Source organism: Rattus norvegicus, chromosome 8 (genome assembly GCF_021556685.1).
Source record: "Rattus norvegicus strain SHRSP/BbbUtx chromosome 8, alternate assembly SHRSP_T2T, whole genome shotgun sequence".
Lineage (NCBI taxonomy): Eukaryota > Metazoa > Chordata > Mammalia > Rodentia > Muridae > Rattus > Rattus norvegicus.
In genome coordinates this window covers 127,575,471-127,602,110 of record NC_141541.1, presented here as the reverse complement: position 1 = coordinate 127,602,110, position 26,640 = coordinate 127,575,471, and the positions used below count along the sequence as shown (strand labels likewise).

At 46.6% G+C, this 26,640-nt stretch overlaps 1 protein-coding gene across 3 annotated transcripts; it reads right to left on the bottom strand.

Annotated features, from left to right (window-relative positions):
* Window positions 1-208: 208 nt before the first annotated feature.
* Mobp (myelin-associated oligodendrocyte basic protein) lies at window positions 209-25,760 on the bottom strand. Of its 3 annotated transcripts, NM_001389272.1 has the most exon segments (5): window positions 7,529-7,968; window positions 8,179-8,388; window positions 20,495-20,571; window positions 24,854-24,889; window positions 25,705-25,760. In NM_001389272.1, coding segments are annotated over 2 exon segments (513 nt in total). In that variant the 5' UTR covers window positions 8,385-8,388; window positions 20,495-20,571; window positions 24,854-24,889; window positions 25,705-25,760; the 3' UTR covers window positions 7,529-7,661.
* Window positions 25,761-26,640: the final 880 nt, after the last annotated feature.

Genomic DNA, 26,640 nt, shown 5'->3' with positions numbered 1-26,640 from the left:
CTCAAAAGCCCCTGAGTTGAGCGGGAACCCATCCTCTGCTTCCTTGGAGGCATTTACATTCATGAATTCCCGCTGGTCACTTCCATTTCTCGAGGGGGTCACCAGCAATCCCCTGAGAGCAACAATAGATGCCACTCAGTCCTCAAAAGGATTCTTCCTTTCAAAAACTATTTTAAAAACTATTCTTAAAAACAAATAAGCATCTTTCTTTCAGTCGGCAAGAATTTATTGACGTCTTGTTAGTGCCAGACAAGGGAAGACAGGAGAAATCAAAGGGGCAGCCATGGGATTTACATTAAGCAAAGCATTGGAGCGAGAATTAAACAATAATTAAACAAGTGAGTGATGATTCCTGAAGACAAACTAGAATGACGGAGTCGGTGACCGTGGAAGAATCTCTGGGGTGATATTTGAGCCGAGGGCATCCATGTAGGACAGGGAGGTCAGAGCACAAGAGGCCCTAGGAGTGCGCACACAGCCCCATGGTGGATGACACATCCCGTTTGTTCACACGTACAAGAGAGAGAACAGGCAGAAGAAATGGTGTGGTCCTGCTAGGTGTGGAAAGGGCTTCTAAGTCCTGGGCAGGGTGGGCCCATCCTAGAGGAACCATGAGCCGGGTACTCTCTCGTTTCTCTTACCCCCATTTCCATGTGGATGTATGAAGTGTGTGTGCTCATGTTTGCAAGTGTATGTGCAGGAGCATGCAGGGGTGTGTGTGCATGGAGTCCCTGAGTTTGACACTGGGAGTCAGCCTATGTCTTCTAATCATATTCACTGAGGAAGGAAGGGTTTCTCCATCAGTCCCAGAGTTCATGGATATGGCCTCTTGCTTGCTCTGGCATCTCCTGTCTCCAGTTTCTGAGTTTGGATTTAGAGGTCCACTGCCAGGCCTACCCAGCATTCACGTGGGTCACGGGGATCCGAACTCTATCCCCCATGCCTGCAAGGCAGTCATCTCCCGGGCCGTGAGCCGGACTTCCTTGTAAATAGAAACGGCTTCCTTCCCTTCTACTAGCCTCCTAAGGAGAAAATGTTAGGAGGGATGAGGAGTGACGAGGGTGTGTGTGTGTGTGTGTGTGTGTGTGTGTGTGTGTGTGTGTATGCATGTGTATGTGTGTTATGTATGTGTGTATATGTGTGTATGTGTGTATGCGTATATATATGGTATATGTGTGTATGTGTATATATGAGTGTGTGTATGCATGTGTATGTGTGTTATGTATGTGTGTATATGTGTGTATGTGTGTATGCATGTGTATGTGTATATATGAGTGTGTGTATGCATGTGTATGTGTGTTATGTATGTGTGTATATGTGTGTATGTGTGTATGCATGTGTATGTGTGTATGTGTATATATGTGTATATGTGTGTATGTGTATATATGAGTGTGTGTGTGTGTGTGTGTGTGTGTGTGTATGTCTGTGTGTCCTTCTCTCTTTCTCTAGTTCCAGCTTTGTGATTATAACTTATGTAAGTTTGGGCTCAAAACAAGCTGAAGTTGTTGTGCAGCAGACCCAGACGGAGCCTGAATAGACATGGATTTTCTCCAACTCCTCTCCTTCCACCCTCCACCCTCCACCCCCACCCATCTGGGCTGAGTGGGGAAAGAGGCCCAAGTGGATCACCTCTGTGGCCCCTGCTGGGAAGGCATGTGGACTCTGAGTTTAGGCCAGGACTCTGAAGTGGTGGCCTTTTCATGATGACCTTCTACGGTTGAGGTCTTCAGGGAGGCAAGAATTAACTTGGGACTTGGAGGGGCTCTCTAGCATCTGCACTTGGGCAAGAAAACCGAGAGCTGGCGAATATCTCCCCAAGCTAATCTCAACGCCGACACCCACACGCCAGTCCACACGAGTACAAGGCAGTACAAGGCGCTTCCACCTGGCCCAATCTCTGTCCTCACAGCAAGAGTGCAGATGAGGTACAAGCAAGTGCCATGGGGGAGGGTTGGCTCCTATGGTCTAGAACAAGTGTCCATACCGAAGCTCATTCTTTCCCAAGAGTCTGAGCTACAGATCGTGGAAGCAAACTAGAGCAAGGAGACAGAAACTCAGCCCAACCCTGCTCCACATAGACAGTTGAGCACAAACTCCTTCATACCATGGATTGGCCTCCTAGTCTGGGAAGGACTCTTGGATTGCTAGCTCTCTAACACACACATGTGCACACGTACACACACACACACACACACACACACACTACCTTCCTTTATAGAAAGTCAAGTTCCTTTCCCCTTTTTCTTGACTTCTCCCTTACCACAGACCCAGATGTGGAGGGTCAGCCACGGAAAACACTGGAGCATCAAGCCTCTGCCCTTCCCAGGAATTTGAGGAATTTTGACCTGGAGACAGAAACTCTCCAAGCATTCTTTCTAGACCTATACAAGTGCACATGGGACTTGTCCAGGATGCCTCAAGGGAGGTGATGGGGAATGGGGGACAGGGCTGAAGCCACATGACCTTCCTAAATTATATAATTTGAGAGCAGTCAGAGCTGCACTGAGAGTCTGTGAGGCTGAGTGCCAACTGCACTGGGGACAAGTCAAAGTCAGTGTTTAGAGGGTTGTTCTCCCCCAGACTGGGGCAGGAGCTGGTGCTCACAAAGCCCTGTGTAACGCTGGAGACTGGGCCTGCAGAGGGAGAGGGAGGAAGATGCCCCCTTTCCTCTGTTTCTGACACAAGTTACCTACAGTTGACGTGAAGATTTAACGGGATCCCATTCTTATGAGAACATTGCTGCATTTAAGGATCATACAGCAACTCTGTATCTTACTCCAAAAATAACCTGAGCCTTCACCAGTGTGGACGTTGGCTCTGACCACTCCTGATTAAGAAGGTCAATGGGAGGCAGATGTCACGTGATCAAGAGAGGCCAGGCAGAGAATTAGGAAGGAAAGGAAAAAGAGCCAGGTTGTCAACCTGACCCAGGGAGAGAGGGGAATTGGAAGGAGGAGGAATGTGTGTGGATTGACTCTGTAATCACCTTTGCCAAAGACCCTGAGGAACTGTGCACCTGCCAGAGAGAAAAGGGCTCCAGATGAAACCAAAAGACCCATTCCCTGAGCTCTGGAGCCCGAGGGGTCCTTCCAGGACTCTGTGGCTAGAGTAAGGCATGAAGAGCTCCCTCCTCACCTCCAGGCAGGCTGCCCTAAGGCTCCCACACCATGGGGACTGAGGGCATCTGTAGTTGTTACATCAGCAGGTGTCCACCCCTGCGTCATACTCGAGGCCAGATAAGTCTGAGGGCAGATGGGTTGCGGTGAAGCAGTAAATCCACAAGCAGAGGCTGTCCATTCACGAGAAGTCCCTTCTCGGTCACTTTTTTCTTGGGGTTGACCTGCTCCTCCTTCTCAATCTGATTTACGGAGAGAAAAAGAAAAATTCACAAATTGGTAAGTGGTGTCCACTTCCTGCAGAATATTTAATACAACGGTGACTTCATGGACCTTTTTAAAAGATGTGTTTGTTTTTAGTGTGTGTGTGTGAGAGAGAGAGAGAGAGAGAGAGAGAGAGAGAGAGAGAGAGAGAGAAAACCATGAACATGCAGTTCTTGCAGATTCCAGAAGAGGGCGCTAAAACTGAAGTTATGGAGAGTTGTGAGCCACCATGTGGATGCTGGGAACTAAACTCAGGTCCTACAAGGGCAGGAAGGGCTGAGCCCTGAATGAACCACTTGTGACGTTATTTTTCTCCTCAGAAATCCAGCTTTGGAATCCCTCTTTGCTTTCTCAACTCTGGTAATCTCTGGTCAAAACTGAAATGTTGACTTCTTTTTTTTTTCTCCTGAACTGAGTCTAGAAAAGGTATTTATATATATGTTGTCTCCCTGTTTCTATAATATTTGGTTTCCTGACTGGTGGCAAGGGACCCAGAAGAACACAAAGATAGCATAAGTACATCCTGCTCCTAGAACAGAAACAAAAACATTTTATTATTTGTGCAAGAACCTGCCATCGCGGGTCACATGGCATCCACAGCTAGGAAACAGAGAGGCGAACGCTGGTACCCAGCCTGCTCTCTTTGACTCTTTGTTGCCAACTTGCCTGGATTTAGGGTCACCAAGGAGACGCACCACTGTGTTTGTGGACAAGCACCCAGAAAGGTTTACGTGAGAAGACAAGACTCAGCTGGAATGTGTTGGGTGACAGCCCATGGTCTGGGGACCAGGGACTGAATAGGGAGGAGAAAGCAAACTAAGTACCAGAGTTCACCTCTGCTTCCTGGCTGTGGATATCACCTGACCTGCCACCTCGGATCCTCATTCACCATGGTCAACTGTGTCCCTTCCAACTGTGAGTCAAAATGAACCTTCCTACCATGCTTGTTCAGATATCCTGTCACATCAGCGAGAGCCATGGTGACTGATTCCGCGGGGAAAACGTAACCGCGCGCACATCCGTGTATATGAACCCTGTTATAAAATTCTGACCAGGTTTACAGGTCTCTAATTTGATGGGGAACGAGCTACATTCAAAAGAGATACATAACATCTAAAAAATTTGTTACAAATATGTGGGCCCAGACACAAGCACTGGTCACAAGTTTATATCAAAAAGCTTGGACTCAAACCTGACTTTCTTGCTGGGTCAGACTGTGAGGTAAATTATCTGGTCTCATTCAGTCGCCGACGTCAGCCAAACCCTGAGCTGGGCTCTAGAGAGATGAGATTGCCTGAGCCTGATTCACACAGTCCTGGAAGGGAGACACACAGGTAAATAAATCCATGCCCAGCAGAGGGCAGCGTCTGCTCAGCAAGAAGTTTCAGTTCATGAGGCAGAGGGCTATAGCACAGATCCGTAAACTGTTAATGGAAGCCCCCTAGATGCAAGAGAAGAATGCTTTGCTTCTGGGAGACGTCTGACACTGTTGGTCCTGACCAAGCAAAACAGGAAGGTTGGAGGATGGTAACCCACAAGGATCAATCGTCTGTAAAACACCCGATGTCACTCTACGTAGCTTTGAACCTTTGAAGTCACAAAGATTTCCCTTGTAGCAGAACAAACAGCCCAGGAGTTTGTGAGGCTGGAGAGGCAAGTGCCCCAAATCCATTCCCAGATCACTGTGGGAGTGCAGGCTCCCTCCAAGAACAGACCGGCTCTACGTGCTCATCAGAGTTGAACGTATCCCATCAACTGACTCCAGGGCATATTTCTCAGTGAGCACCAAGGTGACGCCAGCATCTAACAATACCCAGCCGCTGCCATAGAGGTTCCAGAAGTGACTGGAACTTCTGTGAGTCTTCTAAAACACATCTGGGGCCACCCTCCAGCTTGACAATAAACCCTGAAGACACCAAGTCGTATCTCAAAACGTGTTTCCAGCAAGGTGGCAGTTCACGACATACCCACGTGGGTAAGCAGACTGAAACAGAAATGCACAGCTGTCTCTGCTGAAAGATACGGGTATAATCTATAGAATCCCAGACTCTACCAAAAAGCTAAGGTAAAACCACGATAGGCAGGATCCAGGCACAGAAGTAAACTATCCTTGTGTTTTTACGAGTCCTAATGAATGGCGGAAACTGAAACTGAGAAAAGATACGTTTTAGTTTACGTGGCATAATTTCTCCAGGCTGCGGACCTGACCTCTAAGGTGACCTCCCACAGTGGCAGCTCCCCAACCTTAGGATCCTGACGTTAAATCCCAAATCTTAAGGACACAGGAAGGAATAAACTCAGAGGGGCAAGCCATGACCACCTCCCATCAAAAAAAGAGACGCTTCTGCCTTCCACAGGGATGCTGAAAACCAAGCCCATTCATTTCTAAGTCGGAGATATTCTCCAGTCCAGGGAGAGCACCGTCTCTAAAGAGTTATTATAGATTCCGAAAAGACCTTTGTCTGAATTCTGACCTAGCTGCCCTGATTGAGTGTAAATTGCTCCCATTAATGGGCCTCCTGCGCCCCTGATTTGAAAGTCAGGTCAACAAATGAAATAAAAGATGTGGTGGTTAAATATCTATTCTAGAATATTACCTTGGGACCTCTGAGATGCTGGGAAGGGAGCTTTAGTATTGGGTTGGGCTCAGGGGGTGCATGAGAGGCACAGGCTGTTAGGAAGCTGGTCCTGTGTTCTTAGCGCCTTAGCAGATACCCAAAGAGGGACGGAGGCTGGGTCAAACCAGCCAGCCTGGGAGGTGTTTACTCTCAACTTCTACATTGTTTCCGCTCACAGACTGAACTCCAACCACCCACAAAGGCATTGCTTAGCTTTCTATGAAGCACTGCCTCTTCTGTACAAAGCGAACGTTCTCAGCCTCCTCCATTTCCTGTCCACTTTTGCATATCAGAAGTTAGCCAACTGAACCAAGCTTTTGACCCCAGTCCCTCGGAGGGACTTAGTCAATGACCGACTGGATTCACTGCTCTACTAAGGTCTAGTGAGCAACAGCCAGTAGACCCTTTGTTCTTGTATCTCACCAACGCTTTCATTTAGGGGTGTCAGAAATGCGGCAGCTGCCACAGAGGATGGGCGTGGTCGCTTATTTAGGGATATTGCAGTTAGAGTTGTTTGCTGTGTCTGAAGACACCACAGAATCATGCGTGAGATTCTCAGGAGGGTTCTCTAAAGCTGCGCAGGGGCTGAGTGAAAAGGATCAATGGATCAGTGGTCGACACAGACCCACCACACAGATCAACCTCCAGATAGTAAACAGCTGCCCACAGTGTGTGTGTGTGGGGGGGCAGGGAATAGAGGAGAAGTTTCTGTCTTTCCTTCAGTTTTGCTGTGGGCCTAAAACTGTACCAAAAAATAAAGTCTATAAAGAAGAGAGGAGGAGGAAGAGAAGGAGGAAGAAGTCACTGCCAAGCATGGCAGTTCACACCGTTAATGCAAGCACTTGGGAGTTTAGAGCAATAGGGTTTGTATAAGTTTGAAGTCAACCTTAGGGACAGAATAAGATCTGGGCTAACCTGAACTACAGTGTGAGTCTCTAAAAGAAGAAAGGAAACTGGTCTACCTAAGGCAGAGCAGATTGGTAAGTGCCTCTCTGTCTATCCTTCTCCTGTACGCCGCTCCAACCTAATTTTCTCTGTGAAGCCTCAGGCTCCCATGGCAGAGCTGGACAATCGCCATTCAGGGCTCCTTTGGTCATACATCCTGGCACGGCAGTATTGGAGTGATTACTGTGTACACCAGGGCCAGCTTCTCTCTTCTTGGTCCTCGGGAATCACAAATCATATTCCTCTCCCCAGTACAGTGAATAGAACCTTATTATCTACAAGGCAGGGCAGTTTTTACTGAGTGGCTGAGTGAACAAATGGATATCTGATGAAATGTGTCGGGAGGGTGAACAAGTAGAGCATCGGGTCCTCTCAGTTCACACACGCCCACACACAGTTCATCCGAGTTAACACTACTCCTCTCTGAGGCACAAGGGGGTTTAAGAAAGCTCAGACACGCAGCCTGCCACTGTAGTCAACACCATGCTGGTAAATTAGTGACTTCCAGTCCTGTGGTTTGACACAGACACGGCCATCTGAAGGGAGGACCAGTAACATCTGGAAAAACAGAAGCCACGCCAGGTCTTTCAAACAGAGGGGGTTTAATGCAGGGAGTAGATTACACAGGCTTGGTACTGTGGAGAGATCCCCCATGTTAGTACTTGCAGAGAGCAGCTACTGACCTTAGGCTAGGGGGGACAAAAGGCAAGAGATGGTGTTACCAGAACCTAGGAGCTCTGGTGGGAGACCCCCCGCGGCTGGTGCCTGGCCCTCTGAGGGGGCTGCTTCGTGCTGGCTGTTTAGACTTCTGAGGGGGCTTCTGCTTGGCTGGTGGTGGTCGGACCTCTGGGCGGGGACGCGGCTGGCGCTCAGTCCTTGAAGGGGACCTTGGCTTGGCTGGAATCGGAGGGGACCTTGGCTTGGCTGGCCTCGGAGGGGACTTTGGCTTGGCTGGCGGCGCTCTGACCACCACAGGGGATGCAGCTGGCTGGTGCTTGGGCTTCTGAGGGGATGTGGCACGGCGGCTGGTGCAGAGAGGGCCAAAAGAAGCTGGAGGCTGCAGCCCGGGCTCTCCACTGTCATCGCTTAAGGGATGCTGGCAGGAACTGGAAACAGCTGGAAAGCCCTCCCTCCCTCCCACCTTCTGTTCGCCCTCCAGAACTTTCTTCACAGGGAGGTGACATGGATGGAGCAGGGGGAATATGGTGTAGACCTGGCCCAGAGCCTGCACTTACCTGGTCTTCTGGCAGGCACAGCAGATCCAGTCCTCCTCCTTCTTCTGGTAAAAGCAACCGCTCTTGCAGATGCTGTACTTGCGGTCCACGATCTCACGCTTGGAGTTGAGGAAGGTGAAGGGTGGGCAGCAGTGGATGCTGAAGTGCTCTGAGAACTTCTGGTTCTTGGAGAGCCTGGGGCCCTCCTTGGCCACTTTTTGACTCATCTTACTGTAAACCATTGATGAAGAGAGGAGAGGGGAGACACAAAACAGCATGTGAGAGAGGGTCCCTTCTGCTCAGCAGCCACAGGTGATGCTGCTCTGCAGAACAAAGATGCACAGCTAGGGTGAGGGCGCTTAATAATGCGCTCTCTCTCTCTCTCTCTCTCTCTCTCTCTCTCTCTCTCTGTGTGTGTGTGTGTGTGTGTGTGTGTGTGTGTGTGTTGTGCATAGTTTTATGACAAGAGCGATGTAGGAAAGGCTATGGCAAGCAAGTGAGTTTCCTGGAGACTGGAGATAGCCCACCGTTTTTGCATGGCTGCGATGGGTGCATTCTGAGAGGCACAGCCTAGAGACTTCATTCCAGGATTCCTTCCTGCTGCTGATATGCCTTTCCTGTCACTATTACATAGCCTAAGGATTCCTGGGCATCAGTCCACCCTATTGGGCAGATGTCCTGCAGAATCAATATGAAGATGAACTTTCAAGTAATAATGCAGTTTAGATGAATTGATGACTTCATAATTCCTGATAATGATTTTGTAGAACTCCTGAATTAAGACAAGGGGGCAAGACAAATTCATGCCCCCTGTAGAATAAAAACTGCAAATAGAGCTCTGTAAACCTCCATGTGTCACTAGCTAATTGCACTAGGAAAAGAAAACAGGCTTGGAACAAATTTATGATCAAGGAAAACATTCCTTCTAGGTTAGGAATGAGGCCACTATCTCAGTAACTAAAGGCCATAAACTGGGATTGGGCAGTTTATTGTAGGTACAAGGATGGAAAATAAATTATTGACTAATCTATACAAGACTTCAAAATAATAAGATGCAAGGCAGATGATTTGTCTCCTGAAAAAACCTTGGTAACTTGTGATGTAAAAACTATTGCTTTAAACTTATAATTAACTTGTGGAGCTAGAAAATGGATGGTAAGTGTTTAGCCAGGTACTAGCCTTAGTGGAAAGAATATAAATGATTCTGCTGTTATTCCTTAAACCTTATCAATCCGTGACATGAACCGTCACCTTAAACTTGCTATGAACTTATGAACGTAAAAGTGTTTAGAAAGCCATATGATCAATTATCCTGTTATGAGCATTCTACCTGATAGTTGCCATGAGGTATACCTTGTTTGACGAGGTATAAGAACTAAGAACAAGATCTTCAAGATCATTCAGCCAAACCAAGAACCTGCAGGTGATGGTTGGTGTTGCTAGACAGCTTGATCTAAGATCTCCTGCCACTGCCTTCCAGAGATGCATTACAGGGTGCTCCACACCCACCTATGGGTTCTTGGGTCTTGAACCCTGGTCCCTGTCATAGGAATCAAGCACCCACCCCTGAGCATCTCCAAGCCTCCAAGGGACCTTGTCAAGTTACACATCTACCTTTTCTCTTCATCAGTGAGCTCTTTGCTTTCATGCCTGTGTTTAGCTTTTCCTAGTCCATCAATTTGCGCACGGACTTGCTGTGTGCTTTGATTTTTCTTTAGGCTTATGTTTGACTAGGAGGCATCCCGTGTCAACCTTCCTACAGAGTACAACTCCAGATATACACCACAAAGGTCAATGTCATCTTTTCAGCTTCACTTCCTTTTCTGTATGGGTGAGTTCTTGAGCTCATCAATAATTTCCAATCTGTTGTCAATATCCAAATGAATGAACTGTTTTTAAAGTTGATGTCTCATTTCAATGCATCAGCTATGGAGAATAACCATGTGATCAACTCTATGAAGTCAGCCTAGTGTGTATTTAGTATCTGTTAGAGTTCCATGTTTGATTTAAAGTACTGCATGTTTCTGGAAACCGTTTGCAATTGTCTAGTGTTCTAGTTAGCCTCAACTGTCAACTGCCAACCTGACACAGCCTAGAGGAAAGGAATCTCAACTGATGGACTGCCCAGATTAGGTTGCCTGTGGCATGTCTGTCGGGGATTGTGCTAATTGATGCTATATAGGAAAGCCACTATGGGTAGCACCATTCCCTAGGCACATGCTCCTGGGCTATGTAAGAAAACTAGCCTAGCATGAGCTTGAGAGCGAGCCAACAATCAGCATCCTCCACAGTGTCTGCTTCACGCTTGAGCTCTTTCACATGGCTTCCTTCAATGACACAGTGTGACTTGGAAACTGAAAATAAGCCCTTTCTTCCCTTAAGTTGCTTTTGGTCAGCGTGTTTTATCACAGCAAGAGAAGGAAAGTATTACACACTGTTTTCATTTTGTGCATCAGCTGTAATCACGATTTAATCCAATTTAATCCACCTGTCCCTAGATCCCGAGAAATAAGATTATTTCCAACCTTTGAACCTCACCAGATAGCTTCTGCCTGATCCCTTCCCACCCAACAACTTCCCAGTTCACCTCCCAGTGAGACCCTGCTCAAAAGGAAGCCTCCTTAGGGAGTCTTTCCAGAACCTTCCCTTCCCCTAATGCATAAGGATTCTTCCTCCCTCTTTGTGAACTGACTTGTGATCTAATTCAAGAAAATATAAAGACAGAAGAAGTGTGCAAACACCCAGAGGGATGAAGTATTAGTGGGAAAATAACTGGGAAAAATTATATTCACAATAGCAACAAAATGCTGAAAAACCCAGAAATAAAGAGAAAAACTAAAATGTCTAAATTTAAAGCTGCACAGATAATAACATGAGTAAATTTTAAAAACTGTAATTGAAAAGATCTAGGCCATAAAGAAACAAAAGTTTTTGGAAGTAAAGAAGTGCCATGCACTTCTTACTAAATCAGCAAGGATCTTAAACAAAGACCTTCAGTCTGAACCAACAGAGCAGATGAGACTCTGGCAGTGCAAGAGCCACGTGGAACTCACAAAGGAGCAAATGCCCTGAAATCCCAAATCACAGAATGGAGAACTGGAAGACGCTTATGCAGTTCCTCCTCCAGACAAGAAGCTGTTTGCAATTGGTGACTTCAAGAGAGGGTAGCATGAAGTGGCATTGGGTATACTGGGCATTCTCAAGGGCAGACCTCACGCTCAGAGCAGCGGGCCAACACAAATCAGACTCCATGTTTCTGGTGGCTGCGGGGAGGAGGAGTTGGGAGAGGTAAAAGATTATTATTGGAATACATTGTGTGAACTTCTCAAAAAAATGAGTAAAAGCATCAAAAATGAAGTAAAAATGTTTTAAAATCTAAAAACAGTAACAACTGTTCTCATACCATATATGGAAATGCATTCCTGAGGGCCAGAGTTTAAAATAATCTGACATGCTGTAATGCCAACACTCAGGGCAGGCAAGCAGGGGGTCATAAATTTAAGGCCGTCCTTGGCTACTTAACGAGTTCAGTACAGCTAGGTCCACATGAGACCCAATATTTTATAATGAATTAATTAATTAAAACAAATTAACATAGTGTAGCGATGGCCCAAAGCGAAACAAATGGCACCACAGAGTAGAAAACAAGAATTCAGAAGCAGATGCACACACGCAAGAAAACTCGATGCCTATCAAAGATGTCCGAGATCAATGTCAGAGGGGGATTCTTCATAAAGAAAGCTTGTTATGTAATTAGTATGAGTTGACATGACTGAAACAATCAAAACCTACCCCACATCTAAAGACACAATACCTGCAGGCAAGAGAAGCAATATCGGAATACAACATATATAAAATACAAAGAATTCTTTCTTTACAATTTTACATGAATGTTTTGCCTGCATGTATGTAAGTGCACCATATACATGCCTGGTGCCCCAAAAGGATAGGAGAGGGCATCCGATTCCCTGAAACTGGAGTTACAGAGGGTTGTGGCCCACAATGCTAAGACTCCAACTGGAGCCCTGCAGTAGAACAGCAGATGCTCTTAACCATCTCTCTAGCCGGGAGTCTCTCAAGTTTTTGTCAGTCTGGTAGGTGAAGTGTTTTGTGATACATGTTAGCTAAGGTAAATTAAGTTTCAGAACAGTTTCAATTTGAAACCCTGCAAGTATAATTTACTGTATCAGCAGATGAAAGGGAAGAAGTAGCCAGTGGTAAAGAAGGAAGCACCCGCTGGGTACCCGGTGATGGCTCAGCAGGGAAAACACCAGCTGTAGAGCCTGAGCACCTGCCTTCAATCCTTGAGCCCACAGAGCTGGCCACACCCAGCAGGGCTACAGCAAAACGGGAAATGGACACAGGAGAGTCCCTGGAGGCTCTGGGTCAGCTAGCCTGGGGTACACGACAGGGAACAGGAAAGAGATCCTGTCTCAAAAAAGGGTGGGGGGCTGGGGATTTAGCTCAGTGGTAGAGCGCTTACCTAGGAAGCGCAAGGCCCTGGGTTCGGTCCCCAGCTCCGAAAAAAAGAACCAAAAAAAAGGGTGGAAGGTGAGAATCGCCACCTGAGAAGTTGCCCTCTGACCCTACATATGCCCACACTCACACACATATCATATATACAGAGATTAGTTATTAATAAATTAGTTAATAAGTTAAATTAAAAAGAAATTGCTCAGTGAAACTCAGTATCCACTCATGGCCACCTCTCATTGTAGTGGGAATGGAATGTGGTGTTTTGAAAGCCTGGTCCCTAGTTGGACACCTGAGGAAGGAGCAGTGACCAGGACCATCACCCAGCGTTGTTTGAAATCCTGTACAAATGTTTTAGTTGAAAAACTGTGCTGGGGAGTTAGCTCAGTCAGAAAAGTGCTGGCCTCTCGAACTGAAGACCTAAGGTTAGTGCCCTAGAACCCACATTTTTTTTTTTTGCTTCTTTTTTTCCAGAGCTGGGGACCGAACCCAGGGCCTTGCGCTTCCTAGGCAAGCGCTCTACCACTGAGCTAAATCCCCAACCCCTTTAGAACCCACATTTTTAAAAGATAAATGGACAACAGCCAGTGTAGCGAGGTGTCTGTCATCCCAACAGTGGGGACCCCGGGGCTTGCTAGCCAGTCAATCTAACTCGATTAGTGAGTTCCATGCAAACAGGAAAAACTCCATCACAAACAACAATGTGAACACTGTCCTGAGAAATGAGATTCCAGGTTGGCCTCAGGTCTCCACACACATAAACAACTACACACACACACACACACACACACACACACACACACACACACACAAATATGTACATATATATATATATATATATATACACACACAAAATATTCTGAGGCTGTCAAAGTCGACAAGCAAACATTAGAGACAGGGAGAGAGAAAGAGAAAGACAGAGAGTCCAACAAGGTTCCTGACACAGTCTGGAGAGATGACTCAGGGGTTAAGGGCATGGTTGCCCTTCCAGAGGACCCAGGCTCGATTCCCAGCACACACATGGCAGCTCACAGTCATCTCTTGATAACTCCAGCTCTGTGGAATCTGGTGGCCTCTTCTGACCTCTGCAGGCACCAGGCATGTACATGGTGCAACTAACATACGTGCAGACAAAATGCCCATATACATAAAAATAACAAATAAATAACAAACGAATTGAGTATTTTTAGAAAGAGATTCCTGACACAGGCCAATTTACAAACTTCAAACATTTACAACTCACGGATGTAATATATACAATAAAAGAAGCAATTCACACTGACCACAAGACCACCGAACATCTATAGGTAGAAACATACCAGATGAATAAATGACAACCTTAAGAAACATAATCAGGGGTGGAGAGATGGCTCAGCGACTGAAGACAAAGGACCGGGGTTCAATTCCCAGCACCCACTTCAGACAGTTTGCAACATGTAACTCCAGCGTCAAAGAGCACAACATTCTTCTCCAATGTCCAGACACACACACAGTGCACACACACGTGCAATTACTCACACAGACACACAAAATAATTTTTAAAAAGTTTTAATCTACAAAACTTTTGAAAACTTAAAGAGAAATATTTAATACCATAGCATGCTTAATGTCGCAGAGTACATCTAAAGGGTTAATGTAATTCTCATCAGTATCAGATTTGCATGTAACTGACAAGGCCATACCATAGTTCCGGTGAAACCATGAAGACCCAAGAACAACTAAGATAGTTTCCAATACGAGATCCGTGTCCTTCTAAATATTAGCACTCACTATGAACTACACCAAAGACATATCCCCACGCAGACAAACATGAATAAGACATCCCCATCATTCAGACTATTGACACTCACTATGAAGTACACTAGCAGCGTGTAAGCTTGGGAAGAGACATAGGTCAAGGAAACAGGGCCGAGAGTTCAGAAGTAGATCCACATATGTATAGTGGCATGATCTATAACTGAGGGATAATTTAAAATGATCAGTGGTTGCCATGGTGATTAGTTTTAATCATCAGTTTAATTAGAACCCTGGAGAGAGATCTACATGAGGGATTTTCTAGATCGTGTTCAGCATATGAGCTTGTCTGTGGCAGGATTGTCTTGATTAAGTTAAGCAATGTGGAAAGACCCGCCCACTGTAGGCAGCACACTCCCTAGGAAGGAGATCACAGACTGTATAAGAAATGAAAAAGTGGGGCTGGGGATTTAGCTCAGTGGTAGAGCGCTTACCTAGGAAGCGCAAGGCCCTGGGTTCGGTCCCCAGCTCCGAAAAAAAGAACCAAAAAAAAAAAAGAAATGAAAAAGTATCTGGCAGTGGTGCTGTAGGCCTTTAATCCCAGGACTTGGGAAGTAGAGGTAGTGGTCTATATAGAAAGTTCCAGGACAGCCAGAGCTATATATAGTAAGACCCTATCTCAAAAAGGAGAAAGAGAAAGAGAGAGAGAGAGAGAGAGAGAGAGAGAGAGAGAGAGAGAGAGAGAGAGAGGAAGAGAGGGTTAAAAAATGCAAAGTGCACTGGGCACAAGCAGGCATGCATTAATTTATTGCTCTGTGCTCTTGACTGTGAACATGATGTGACCAAATGTCCCAAGCACCTGCCATTATGACTTCCCCACTATGATGGACTGTAACTTGAAATTTGGGGGCTAAAGTAAGTAATTCCCCCCCCAATTCACTTTTTCCAGCAACAGGAAACAAAACTAGGAAAGATGAATACTTAAGTAAAATCAAGGCAAACATCCTAGCAAGCACGTGGTGGGAAGTGTGAGCCAGGCAGAGGCACGTGCTTCGTGTACTGAACTCTTTTGGACTCGTGATTTCAAATGAGAGATACAGATGCGGTGGTTTGAATGTGCTTGGCTGAAGACGCGGCACTGTTTGGGGGCGTGGCCTTGTTGGAGTGGGTGTGGTCTTGTCGGAGTGGGTGTGGCCTTGTTGGAGTGGGTGTGGCCTTATTGGAGGAAGTGTGCCACTGTGGCATGGACTTTAAGACCCTCCTCAGTCAGTCTTCTAGCAGTCTTTGGATGAAGATGTAGAGCTCTTAGCTCCTCCTGCATCATGCCTGCCTGGATGCTGCCACGCTCCCACTTTGATGATAATACACTGAACCTTTGAACCAGTAAGCCAGCCCCAATTAAATGTTGTCCTTATAAGAGTTGCCTTGGTGTCTGTTCATAGCAGTAAAACCCTAAGAGAACAGGGAAGTCAAGCCACCTTGAGGGCTGAGAAGTAGGAAATGGGGTGTCAGGACCCCTGACCAAGGTAGACTAGAATATGTTCTTAACTCTGAGACAATATTCTTTCTAACACAGAAAACAGGAAAAGGGGAAGGAGAAGGGGGAGGAGAAGGAAGAAAACAGATCATAAAGACTACTGCTTCATGAGACAAAGAATTCACTGGAAGGTGTTGTCACCCTAAGGAAGGCAGGCACCCAAGCAGTGACTCCTATATGGGCACCTTCAAAGCAACCATCGCTTGTTTTAAGCTAAAACATTATGGTGCATGGTGCATGGTGCATGCAGGTCATTCCCAAAGGTGTTCCTGTCCACCCCTTTAATCTTTTAAACAGTGTTTCATGACTTCAACATGAGCATGCTCAAGAGTGAACTCCTTGGGGGGGGGGGGGGGAAGTGAACTCCTTAACTCAAAACGTTCATGAACGTGTTCCTTAACTGAGCGTGCTGCAGATGCCCTGAATAAAATCCCCATGCTTCCTTTGTCTAAGGACAGCGTGACTTTGGATGTGACTCCAGAGCTCTCCTTGCCTGTGGCTTCCTCTGTTCTTCCATGCCTTGGCTGTGCTTGTTATAGAAGTGAGCTCTCTGAGACATGAACCCCCCCACCTTTATTTATGTAATGCCTTACAGCTACAAGTTCAACATCCTGTTCTGGTGTAGAAGAAAATGTTCTAATGTAAAAGTATCCTAGTTTAGTAATCAGGATTTTTAAATCCAAAATACTCTATGAGTAAAAAAAATTTTAAAGCAGGCAAATCGTGGAGAAGGAATAGTCTTTTAAATAGACTGTATCAATTTGTTTGGGGTGTACGCTTCAGTGTTAGGCGGTCAGAGGTGTACACATCGCTGTGTACGTGGAGGTCAGAGGACAATTTACCAGAGTTGGTTCTCTGCCTCCCAATTACATGCATCCCACGGATCACACTCAGGCTGCTAGGCTTAGCGACAATCCCCTTCACCCACTAACCCATGTTCCCTGCCCAGCGGGCAGTTATCTCCAGATTCGCTTGATTGTAGTACTCAAAAAGAAATAACAGCAAGGGAATAGCAGGTCACAACCATTCTGATGGGCCCACAGATAAGGAAAAAGTGACGTCAGAAAAGAGAGATGCGGATAGCTAATAAGAGGTAAAGAGCAGGGCCCAGAGCAGTACAGGGGCGGGACACAGGCCGTGCAGGGGCGGGGCACGGGGGCGGGGCAGGGGAGGGGCACAGGCTGTACAGGGGCGGGACACAGGCCTGCAGGGGCGGGACACAGGCCTGCAGGGGCGGGCACGGGGCGGGAAGGGGCGGGGCAGGGGAGGGCCACAGGCTATGTAGGGATGGGGCACAGGTTTGCAGGGGCGGGGCAGGGAGGGGCACAGGGCAGTGCAGGGGAGGGGCATGAGCTCAATACTGCCTGCTGTTTACAATTATGCCAGTAACTATCATAAGACAGGGAACCCTGGGCTGTCAAAGAACCCCTGTCACCTCGCCTGCTTGTGCTCAGGGTCCTCGGGGGAGACAGATGAAACTCTTGACAAACTTGAAGAAGAGTTTCAACAGGGCAGAATAAATCCACCTGCTCCCTGAGGGACCATCCTAACTCTCGCTAATCTCTTGGGCCAGAAACTGATGCCTCTCTCTGAGAACAGATTTACACAATAAACACAACAGCTTCTGTGCTGAGCAATCCACTGCAGCAGAAATAGAAGACAGAAGGGTGTCACCACTGGCCGGATGACTAGTAATTCATGCCCGAGAGGGATGCTCTCCCCAGGGACGTGTGTCCTTGATGATGAGTGTGTTTACACATTAATACAATGGAAATTCGGCAGTTGATCATTGTGACAAACCAATGTCAGGTAATGAACTATACCATACAAATATTTATTTTGAATTAGGAAGCCTTCGTGCAGACAGCCACAAGATGCCAAAAATCCAACAGAAATTTGGAGACTATGTGAGACACAACAGAATAAGAGTTCCGTATCCAGTATCCTCAGGCAGTCGCCCATTTGGGAACACAAAGCCACGTTAAATGCCTTACTGTATCTCTTTGTTTTAGCCAACAAAGACAAACGAGTGTGGACTACCCCCACAACTGTCTCACAAGCTATGCCGGAGCCCTTGGTGAGCGTCTCTAAGGAGAGGAATTTATATAACATAAGATTGGCGACTCAAGCACACCGATAAACACACTAGACAAATGTTTAGGTGTGAAAACGTTAGTTACTACAACAGAGCAAGAAAAACACACAAGAAGTATGGTAATCTAAACATTACATAAACAACACACCATTTTAAAGCTAAATTTATACATGTCGTAGTCTATGGACGTGTGTGTGTGTGTGTGTGTGTGTGTGTGTGTGTGTGTTCACGTGTGCGTGCAGTGCCTGTGGAGACCGGAAGAGAGTGTTGGATCCCTAGAACTGGAATTACAGGTGGTTGTGAGCTGCCATATGGGTACTGAGAACCAAAGGTAGGTCCTCTACAAGAGCAGCCGGTGCTGTTAACTGTTGAGCTGACTCCAGCCCCTGGACACTGGAATCTCCTTGGGGACCTAGGGTGAGTAGATAATCATGTCCTGGGTCCACGGCCAGCTGAGGCACCTGCTGGACGTGTCTCTAGTTCAACAAAGTAAGTCTGGAGATAAAGTGTTTGAACGTGGTGACGAAGGCCACGTGGGCGGCTAAATGTGGAAAGAGAAGAGACAGTGTGACGGTTACTCTGGGTTCGAAACTTCCTGGGAGACCTCTCACCGGCATGTCCAGCAGGGCACTTCCACGAGGTTTAAGGAAGGAGAGGAGCTCCACCCTGTCTGTGGGCAGCAGCATCCCCCAGACTGGCTCGAGATTAATAAAAAGAAGAAAGCAAGCTGACCAGCAACAGTCATCTCTCTGTGCTTCCTGCTGCCAATGTGATGGGACCAGCTGCCTCACGCTCCTGCTGCCAGTGCCTTCTCTGCCGTGACAGTCTGACCGCATGCTCAAACTGTGAGCCAAGATAAACTGTCTTTCCTTAAATTGCTTTTGTTGGGTGTTGTGAAAAACATCTCTACCTGAGCCTATGGTTTTCAGGTTCCGTGGAGGAGTGGGAGGGAGTCTCAGAGCTGTGAGAGCCTATGAGCCAGAGGCAAGGAGAGCTTCAAAATGGTCACCTGACTTGGATTATGCCAGGGGAAGCTTAGTAGAAGCACAGGGGTGACTGGTGACCACAGCAAGAGTTCTTCCTTACATTGTTGAGGGAATTTCAACTAAGGATTCAGACAGGAAAAAAAAAAATAAGCAACAGGAACCAAACGTTGGAGAATGGAGGGTCAGAGAGGGTCCTGGGAGGGTGTGTGGTTCACAGAGGCCTTTGGGGAGAGGTGCTGATGTTTGGTGATTGTTGATCTGTCCTTTGTTTAGTTGGTGTAATGAAAGAGATGTGAATATGTAAATGCATTTGTGGAAAGATCTACGGAGGGGGAGATGGAACACAGTCAGAAGAAAGTCAGTAACATTCCTGAGGGAAAATGACACTGGGATGCCGAACACATGAGAAGGGGGCTGCTGAACACCTGCCTGCCCTCGTCAGAAGAGGGGAGACAGAAGGAGAGCAATGTTCGGAGGTTAAAAGCTCTTCAGGAGAGTGAAGCTAGAAGCTCTCATCCACTTGCTTCCATGAAGTCAGAGCATCAGCTGAGAACCAGAAAGGGAAAGATCTGAGGTAAAGTGGGGAGAGAGCAGCAGTGTGGACAGCACGCTCTCTGGGTCTAGAGGAAACCCTTAACCATTAGCCTTGATATGGTAAAGTATGGACAAGGTCCACAGCGTGGCAATGGGCGTAGGAGACAGAACAGCTAATACACTGGAGTGTTAGGTCCCTTGTTCCTGTAACTGCCGGAAGTCGAGTTGATGGATGGAGTTGTGGTGGAAAGAGAGCGGGGAGTCCTGCTTAAAATCCCTCAGTGGAGAAGGGTGAGTGAGAGAGACCAGCTGCAGAGCCCACAGGGACACAGCACAAGCTTCAAATGCTGGTTTAACTGGAGAGTAAAGGAGCTGTGAAGGAAAAGATTGCACTGACCTCACTCTGGAGGGATGTGAAGCACAAAATAATGCCACAGAGAGACAGACAGATGAAGCTAAGACAAAGACACAGATGATCCTCTGACTGAAGTCTGGGGGTCTGAGAGAGAGTCTTTTCACAGGAGGGCTATTGTGCATGGTACAGGGGGTTGTAAGCAGACAAATGGTGGCTTGGGTCATGGTCTCTCCAGCACAGAGAGTTTATTTCCAGACTGAGAATACCAGGAAATAACTGGCACGATCTAAGAAGCATTTAAGCTGCTGGGCATGGTGGTGCACACCTTTAATCCCAGTGCCCAGGAGACAGAGGCAGGAGGATCTCTGTGAGTTTGAGGCCAGCCTGGTCTACATAGTGAGTTCCAGGCTAGTAAGAGTTTTGTAGTGAGACCCATTCTCAAAAGATAAAGAAGAAAAGAAAGGGAGGAGGGAGCGAGAGAGGGACAGAGAGAGGGAAAGACCAGTAAGAGAGCACACCTTAAGGGAAGTTATTTCACTCAGTCTCTTGCTGATTTCCCATTCTTCTGTGACGTTCTGAATACCTGTAATCATTCATGCAACAACTTAGATGCAGAGCGGTACCTGTGTTTTCAAGCTCCCATCTGGCAACCAGGACTTCATTCCCAGCTTGTCTCGCTCTCATTTGATTCTTTGTTGCCCTGGAAGTGAGGTGATAGGGCACAAACTGGTCAGTTAGCGAACTAGCTACACGGTTGCAACACTCGGAGGCTCACTCTCACAGCCAAGATGGATCTAGAAAGACGCTGTCTGCTAGTCTGGGAATGAGGAAGGACGCACTGGTAAAATTTCATGCTAATTTGTAGGCTGCCTCATCACTATGGGGAAAAATGACACCCAGCTCATTAATTTAAGTAGAAAACCTTAATTCAGAGTTGGGAGACAGCTTAGTAAAGCAGTTGCAAACCTGCAGGCCTGAATTTGATCAGAGGGTTCTATCAGGGAAGAACTTCCTGGTAGCTGTTTAGAGGAAGGAAGTTCGATTTTACGGGGCACCTTTTCTCCCATGAGATTCTTATATTGTTATCACTAAAATGTAAGGTCTGAGCTGCGTGCACACACTGATCAGCAGGTGCTGACTCAGCGCAGGCCACTGGTACTCAACAAGTATTTGTTGATTGGGTGGATGAATGGATAAAAATGAAATGTGGTGCAAGCTGTTAAAAAAAAAAAAGAAGAAGAAGAAGAAGTCAGGCGGTGGTGGTGCGCAGCACTGCAGAGACAGAGTCTGGCGGATCTCTGAGATCAAGACTAGCCTGATCTACAGAACAAGTTCCAGGACAGCCAGGACTATACAAGGAATCCCTGTCTCAAAAACAAAACAAAACAAAACAACCAACCAAAAAAAAAAACAAAAAAAAAGATCTTTAAATTATTTCTTCGTGTTTTATTAATTTGTTTTGTATGTGGCCATAGTCTCAGCATCCTTTAGTTTCCTCCTGATAACACTGAGTGTTGCCACCGAGTTAACTACACAGCCGTAAGTGGCTAGCACCAGCTAATCAGCAACATTGCTGAGCACCAAGACCTTTCCCGGAGTGGAGTGGGGACTGGGAACCTGAATCTTCACGGAACACTGCGTGTGGGAACAGGTAAACAGAGGCATGAGGAGGAACCACTTCTCCATAGTCTCGGCACTGGGGAAAGCACGGTTGGAGAAAGCACCGTGGTCTGACGTCCCCACCGCAGTCAGAATCTGTAATTTAGTGGGTTATTCACTCGTGAGACCCTAGTCGCCTTATGCGGGAACTAAGTCTTCTTGAAGGGACTCAGATCCTAAGGGGAACGGATGTAGTCTTTTCAGTGAACTTGGGTCACAATATAGGTCAATAATTAATAGGACCATGGTTCCCTTCTCCTGGGACCTGTTGTAACCCTGTCTCATTATCCCATAGCATCCTTCTAGTGGAATAAAAACAGAATCCAGGTTGGTTTTAAGGAGACTGGTGCCTGAGTTGCTGCACGGAAAAAAAAAGCTGCACCATTTTTACCAAATACTGAGGAATTTTAATCAAATGTTTCTGGGTCACCAGAAGAGCAGGAACCAGGATAAACTGCTCAGCCAGCAGAAGGCAGTCCCTCCCGGAACCCAAGGGATCAGTCTAATCCCAGGAGCCCAGCCACCTTCTAGATGGTCAGAGCAGGTTAACTCAACCACAAAACTCCCCTGACCACCCAGACTTCACATGTCCTGAGCCAAAATTCTTTTGACTGAGAAAAAAGAGACTTTGTGTCTCCATTTTCCACAACAAGATGGTTCATCATGGGGTATATAATTAATTATTATAAAGCACTTTATCAGGTAATTAGATATCAGCTGCAGAAATAGCTCATCAATTAAGAATACTGTTTGCTCTAGCAGAGGATAAGGGTTTGGTCCCCAGCAACAACCTTATTAGTCACAACCATCCTTAACTTCATATCTAGGGAACCCAAGGTTCTCTCCTGACTTCCTTGGACCTCAGGCAGATCCGTGGTACACATACACACGTGCAGGCTAAACACCATACATATAAAAATAAAATAAAATAAAATAAAATAAAAGCCTTTGTCAAGCCATGCAGTAACTTCTATGTCCCAAATACAACAATCAGGATACCTAAGGCTAGTACCCGACCTGAACCCTGGCAGCTCAAACAGTCTGGGCATGGCTTTCTGTCTTCACAGGCTGGTCAAAGAGACTAGTGAGTGAAAAGCAGGAACAGATTTATTCACTGTGGCCAGGTGTGGTCCCAGGGTGGTGTGGCCAGGTGTGTTCACAGGGTGGTGTGGCCAGGTCATTGAGTGTCATGGTCATGTGTGGTCATAGGGTGATGATGTGTCCAGCTGTGGTCATAGGGTAGCCTCTTTCTACACCCTCACCTAGAATATAGGAGTATTTCATAGCTCACAGATTTTGAGAATAAGAAGTCTTGACACATCTTAGGAACATCTTGAAGCTCTAATTTTTCCCGCCTAGTAGAGGTCTGGGGAGGGTGTGGCATTGGAACACAGAGGAGATCCTTGGTCATGAACCTGCTGAACTTATGAAGCTCAAGGGCGCACAGCTGTGATGTTTGTTCATAGCAAGAGAAGGCTCAGCTGTGCACGTTTATAAGTTTCTGTAATTTCCATGAATAGATCTTAGGCGCTCCCTTAAAATCCTACTCATTCTTCCACAGAGCCCGAATTAAAAGCTTCCATGATCAGATTTGAGTATAAACTTCCATAGGTACAGTCAACCTAGTCCCAGCCCAGCCCAGCAGGATTCCAGGCTGTGAGAGGCAGGTGTCAGGTGTTATCTACACATTCTTCTGCCTCCTGAGCCTTCTATACCCTGACACCCAATGGTTTTGACTGAGAAAAAGGAGGGATTTAATACCATCCCTTTCTACCCCTGAACGATTCATCACAGGAATGCATATCTGTTTCTTGTTGGAAATAGGATCTTTAACCCAGACTGGTCTCCACCTCCCTGTGTGGCTGAGGAGGAACTTGAACTTCTGATCCTCCTGGCTTCGCCTCCGGAGTGCTGGGATCAAGGGTAGGTGCCACAGGCTTAGACAGTATATGCAGTGTTAGTGATTGAGCCTGGGCCTCTGCACACACTGAACGGGCACTGCTGACCCAGCTATGCTCCCAGCCCCGTAATCCTATAAGCACAGAATGCACCATCAAACTATAGGCAACTCTTTGGATACAGCAGTTTTCCCAGCAAGGGTGAGGTCTATGCTGAATACAAATGCTGGGACCATGGGAGGAAGTATCTTGGTCAAGAGTTTGTTGGGACCTGATCTAACCATTATTCCAACCCAACCCCATCACTCAGACCAAACACACACCGAAAGAGATTCGACAGTGTAACAGCTCAAAGCTGCCAGTGTAGCTCAGTGGGTCAATTACGTGCTATGCAAAGTGTAGGATCTGAGTTCAGATCCCACCAAGCATCTGTGTCCACTGGATGGAGACAGGCAGATCCCAGCAAACAAGTCTAGGTCAAATAACAGGAACCCTGTCTCAAAAACCAAGGTGAAATCATGTGCATTGACTTCTAACCTCTACACATGTACTCAGAAACCTACTCATGTATATATATTCATAATGTGTATGCCTGAACACACACACACACACACACACACTCTCACATGCATGCACACAAACCAACAAGCTCATCAGAGAATGGTTGTCCTGGGCACATCCATAGGCTAAAGGAATCTAAAGAGACAAGATAGCCAAAAGCGATGTGTAAGCCTGGACTGGCTGCTGAGAGCACTAATGAACTCGGGGACCTCCAGCTTAGATGACAGACCAGCACGCACAGTGTTAGCGTTCTGACGTTATTGGTGTGTGCCTGTCTTGGATGGCTGAGGAGGGTGTGAGTGGCATGTGCTTGCACATTAGAGAGAATGACCAGGCCAATGTGGTAACGTGTCACCAGCATTTGCATAAACTAGGTCCAGCCGGAATGCCTTATTCTGCTTGCAACTTTTCTATAAATCTGAAGCAATTTTGAGAGCCACTTGCCAGCAATCCCCTGCGTCCTAAATACTCCCCAAACGGCAGATCTGTTCACCTGGCTGCCGCCCTGCTTTGTTCACAGCTTTTGAAACCTTTTCTCCACTCTCTTCCTAATACTTTAGCCAAGTGCATTGCCTCATTCCCCTGACACATGATCTTCCTTTTACTTTTTCTCTCACCCGCAGACTGAAGATTGCCAAGATTTCTGAGAGATTCTGTATGAGGTGAAGCATTAACACAGCTCCACTCAGGGTGAAGATTTGGTCTTCCTGGCCACGCACCCCCACAAACAAGTCCAGCTGTGTGTCTAAGGGAAGCAACTGTTCCCAGATGAGAAGAAAACTCACTTTATTTCTTTTTAACTTTACTCCTTTTAAAATGTTTTTTGTTGGGGCTGGGGATTTAGCTCAGTGGTAGAGCGCTTACCTAGGAAGCGCAAGGCCCTGTGTTCGGTCCCCAGCTCTGAAAAAAAGAACCAAAAAAAAATGTTTTTTGTTGGCATATAATCTTTGGGTTTTGTTGCAACATTTTTTTTCTTTTTTTCAGAGCTGGGGACCAAACCCAGGGCCTTGGGCTTGGTAGGCAAGCGCTCTACCACTGAACTAAAACCCCAACCCCTTGTTGCAACATTTTTGCACACACATATAATGTATTCCAGTCACATCCCTTCTCTCTGTCTATTCCTGCTCCTGAAGACCCCCCTGCCGCCCCACACTTCCCAACTAGCCTCCCCTCTACTTCCGTGGGGTTTTCTTTTTTTAGGGGGAAGAGTTAAAATCCAGTGAGCTTCATTAGGGTTGCTTACAGAAGCATGCACCCATTCTGCTGCCAGGAGTGTGGGCAACTTTGCAGTGCTACATGGTTACATTAACTAAAGGCAACCTCTCTCTTCCCCATTAACCAGTAACTGTTTGGAAATCCTCAGAGAGGAGGGAAACCCCACAAAAACTCATTTTTAAGTCATGATAATCAATAAAAGAAGAAATCGGGACTAGGGAAAACACCAATAACACCATTGATCTTTCTCCAACAACAAAGGTATCCAAGCATGAAACTCCAAGGCCTTTCCAGGAGCAGATAAATCCGGGATGTTAAGAGGAATGTTCCTGAGGTTTCCTTTGCCCAGATCAGAATAAACCACTGTTCTCTTTTCTTCGGTCTCCATTGTCCTCCCTCCCCAAACTGTCATCATGACAGGCTTCCCCTGTGACACACAGGAGTGTGCACCCTTCCCATGTGAGGTATAGCGTGAACCAGAGCCTCTGGGATCCTCTTACCTGCAGGTATTGGCTGCTGTGAAAGGTTCCTGTGGATAGCGGGCCCTGGTGGAGCTGGGCAACCTCAGTACATGTGGAATATATAGGGAGAGGTTCTACGTCTGGGTTTTCAATACAGACGGTGTTTTTGATGGGTCCTCAGCCAAGATGTACTTTACAACAAAAGCTACACAAAGGCCGCACAAAGGCCACACAAAGTTTAACAAAAGGCTAAAGAAAGACCAAACAAAAGCTAAAGAAAGTTGAAACAAAGAGTGAAACAAAGAGAGAACAAAGGCCAACAAAGACGGGAACAAAGGCCAAGACAAAGAGTAAAAGAAACATCTGAACAAAAGCTAAAGGCACGTCACACAGGCACGCACCCACCCAGCATCCACACCATAACCAACCTGCTCACTCCAGCATCCCACCACCACATAATCAACACCCCACGCAAAGCCTCACCCTTCTCCAAGGCCCATTCCCCCCACCACTCTACACCACTCTACTCGTGCCAAGTCCTCCATATCAATGCCGGCTCATCCCACAGAATGGCCTTGAGCCCGCTGTGCTAGAGACATGGTGGGATACACTTACATCTTTCCACAATGCATTAACTATATGCTTTCAAGTATTATTACACCAGCTTCCTTGGCTGCCATTTACTTGGTAATCCTGACTTCCTTTGATAGCAGGCCACTGGCAAACACGGGTTTTATATGCCAAATTTATAATGACTAGTATTAACTCTCAGATCAAACACTACAATGTCATGCTACAATGTATCTCCAGCTATGCGGGTTATAAACTAAATTCAAAGGATTAAGGAAGCCACAGGGCTAGAGAGGCTCTGCTGTAGACAAAGCTGTAAGAGGGGAAAAAAAGAAAGAAAGAAACCGGAAAAAAGAAAAAGGAGAGAATCCGGCAGCGGTGGAGAGGTCATCTTGTGTGCTCTAT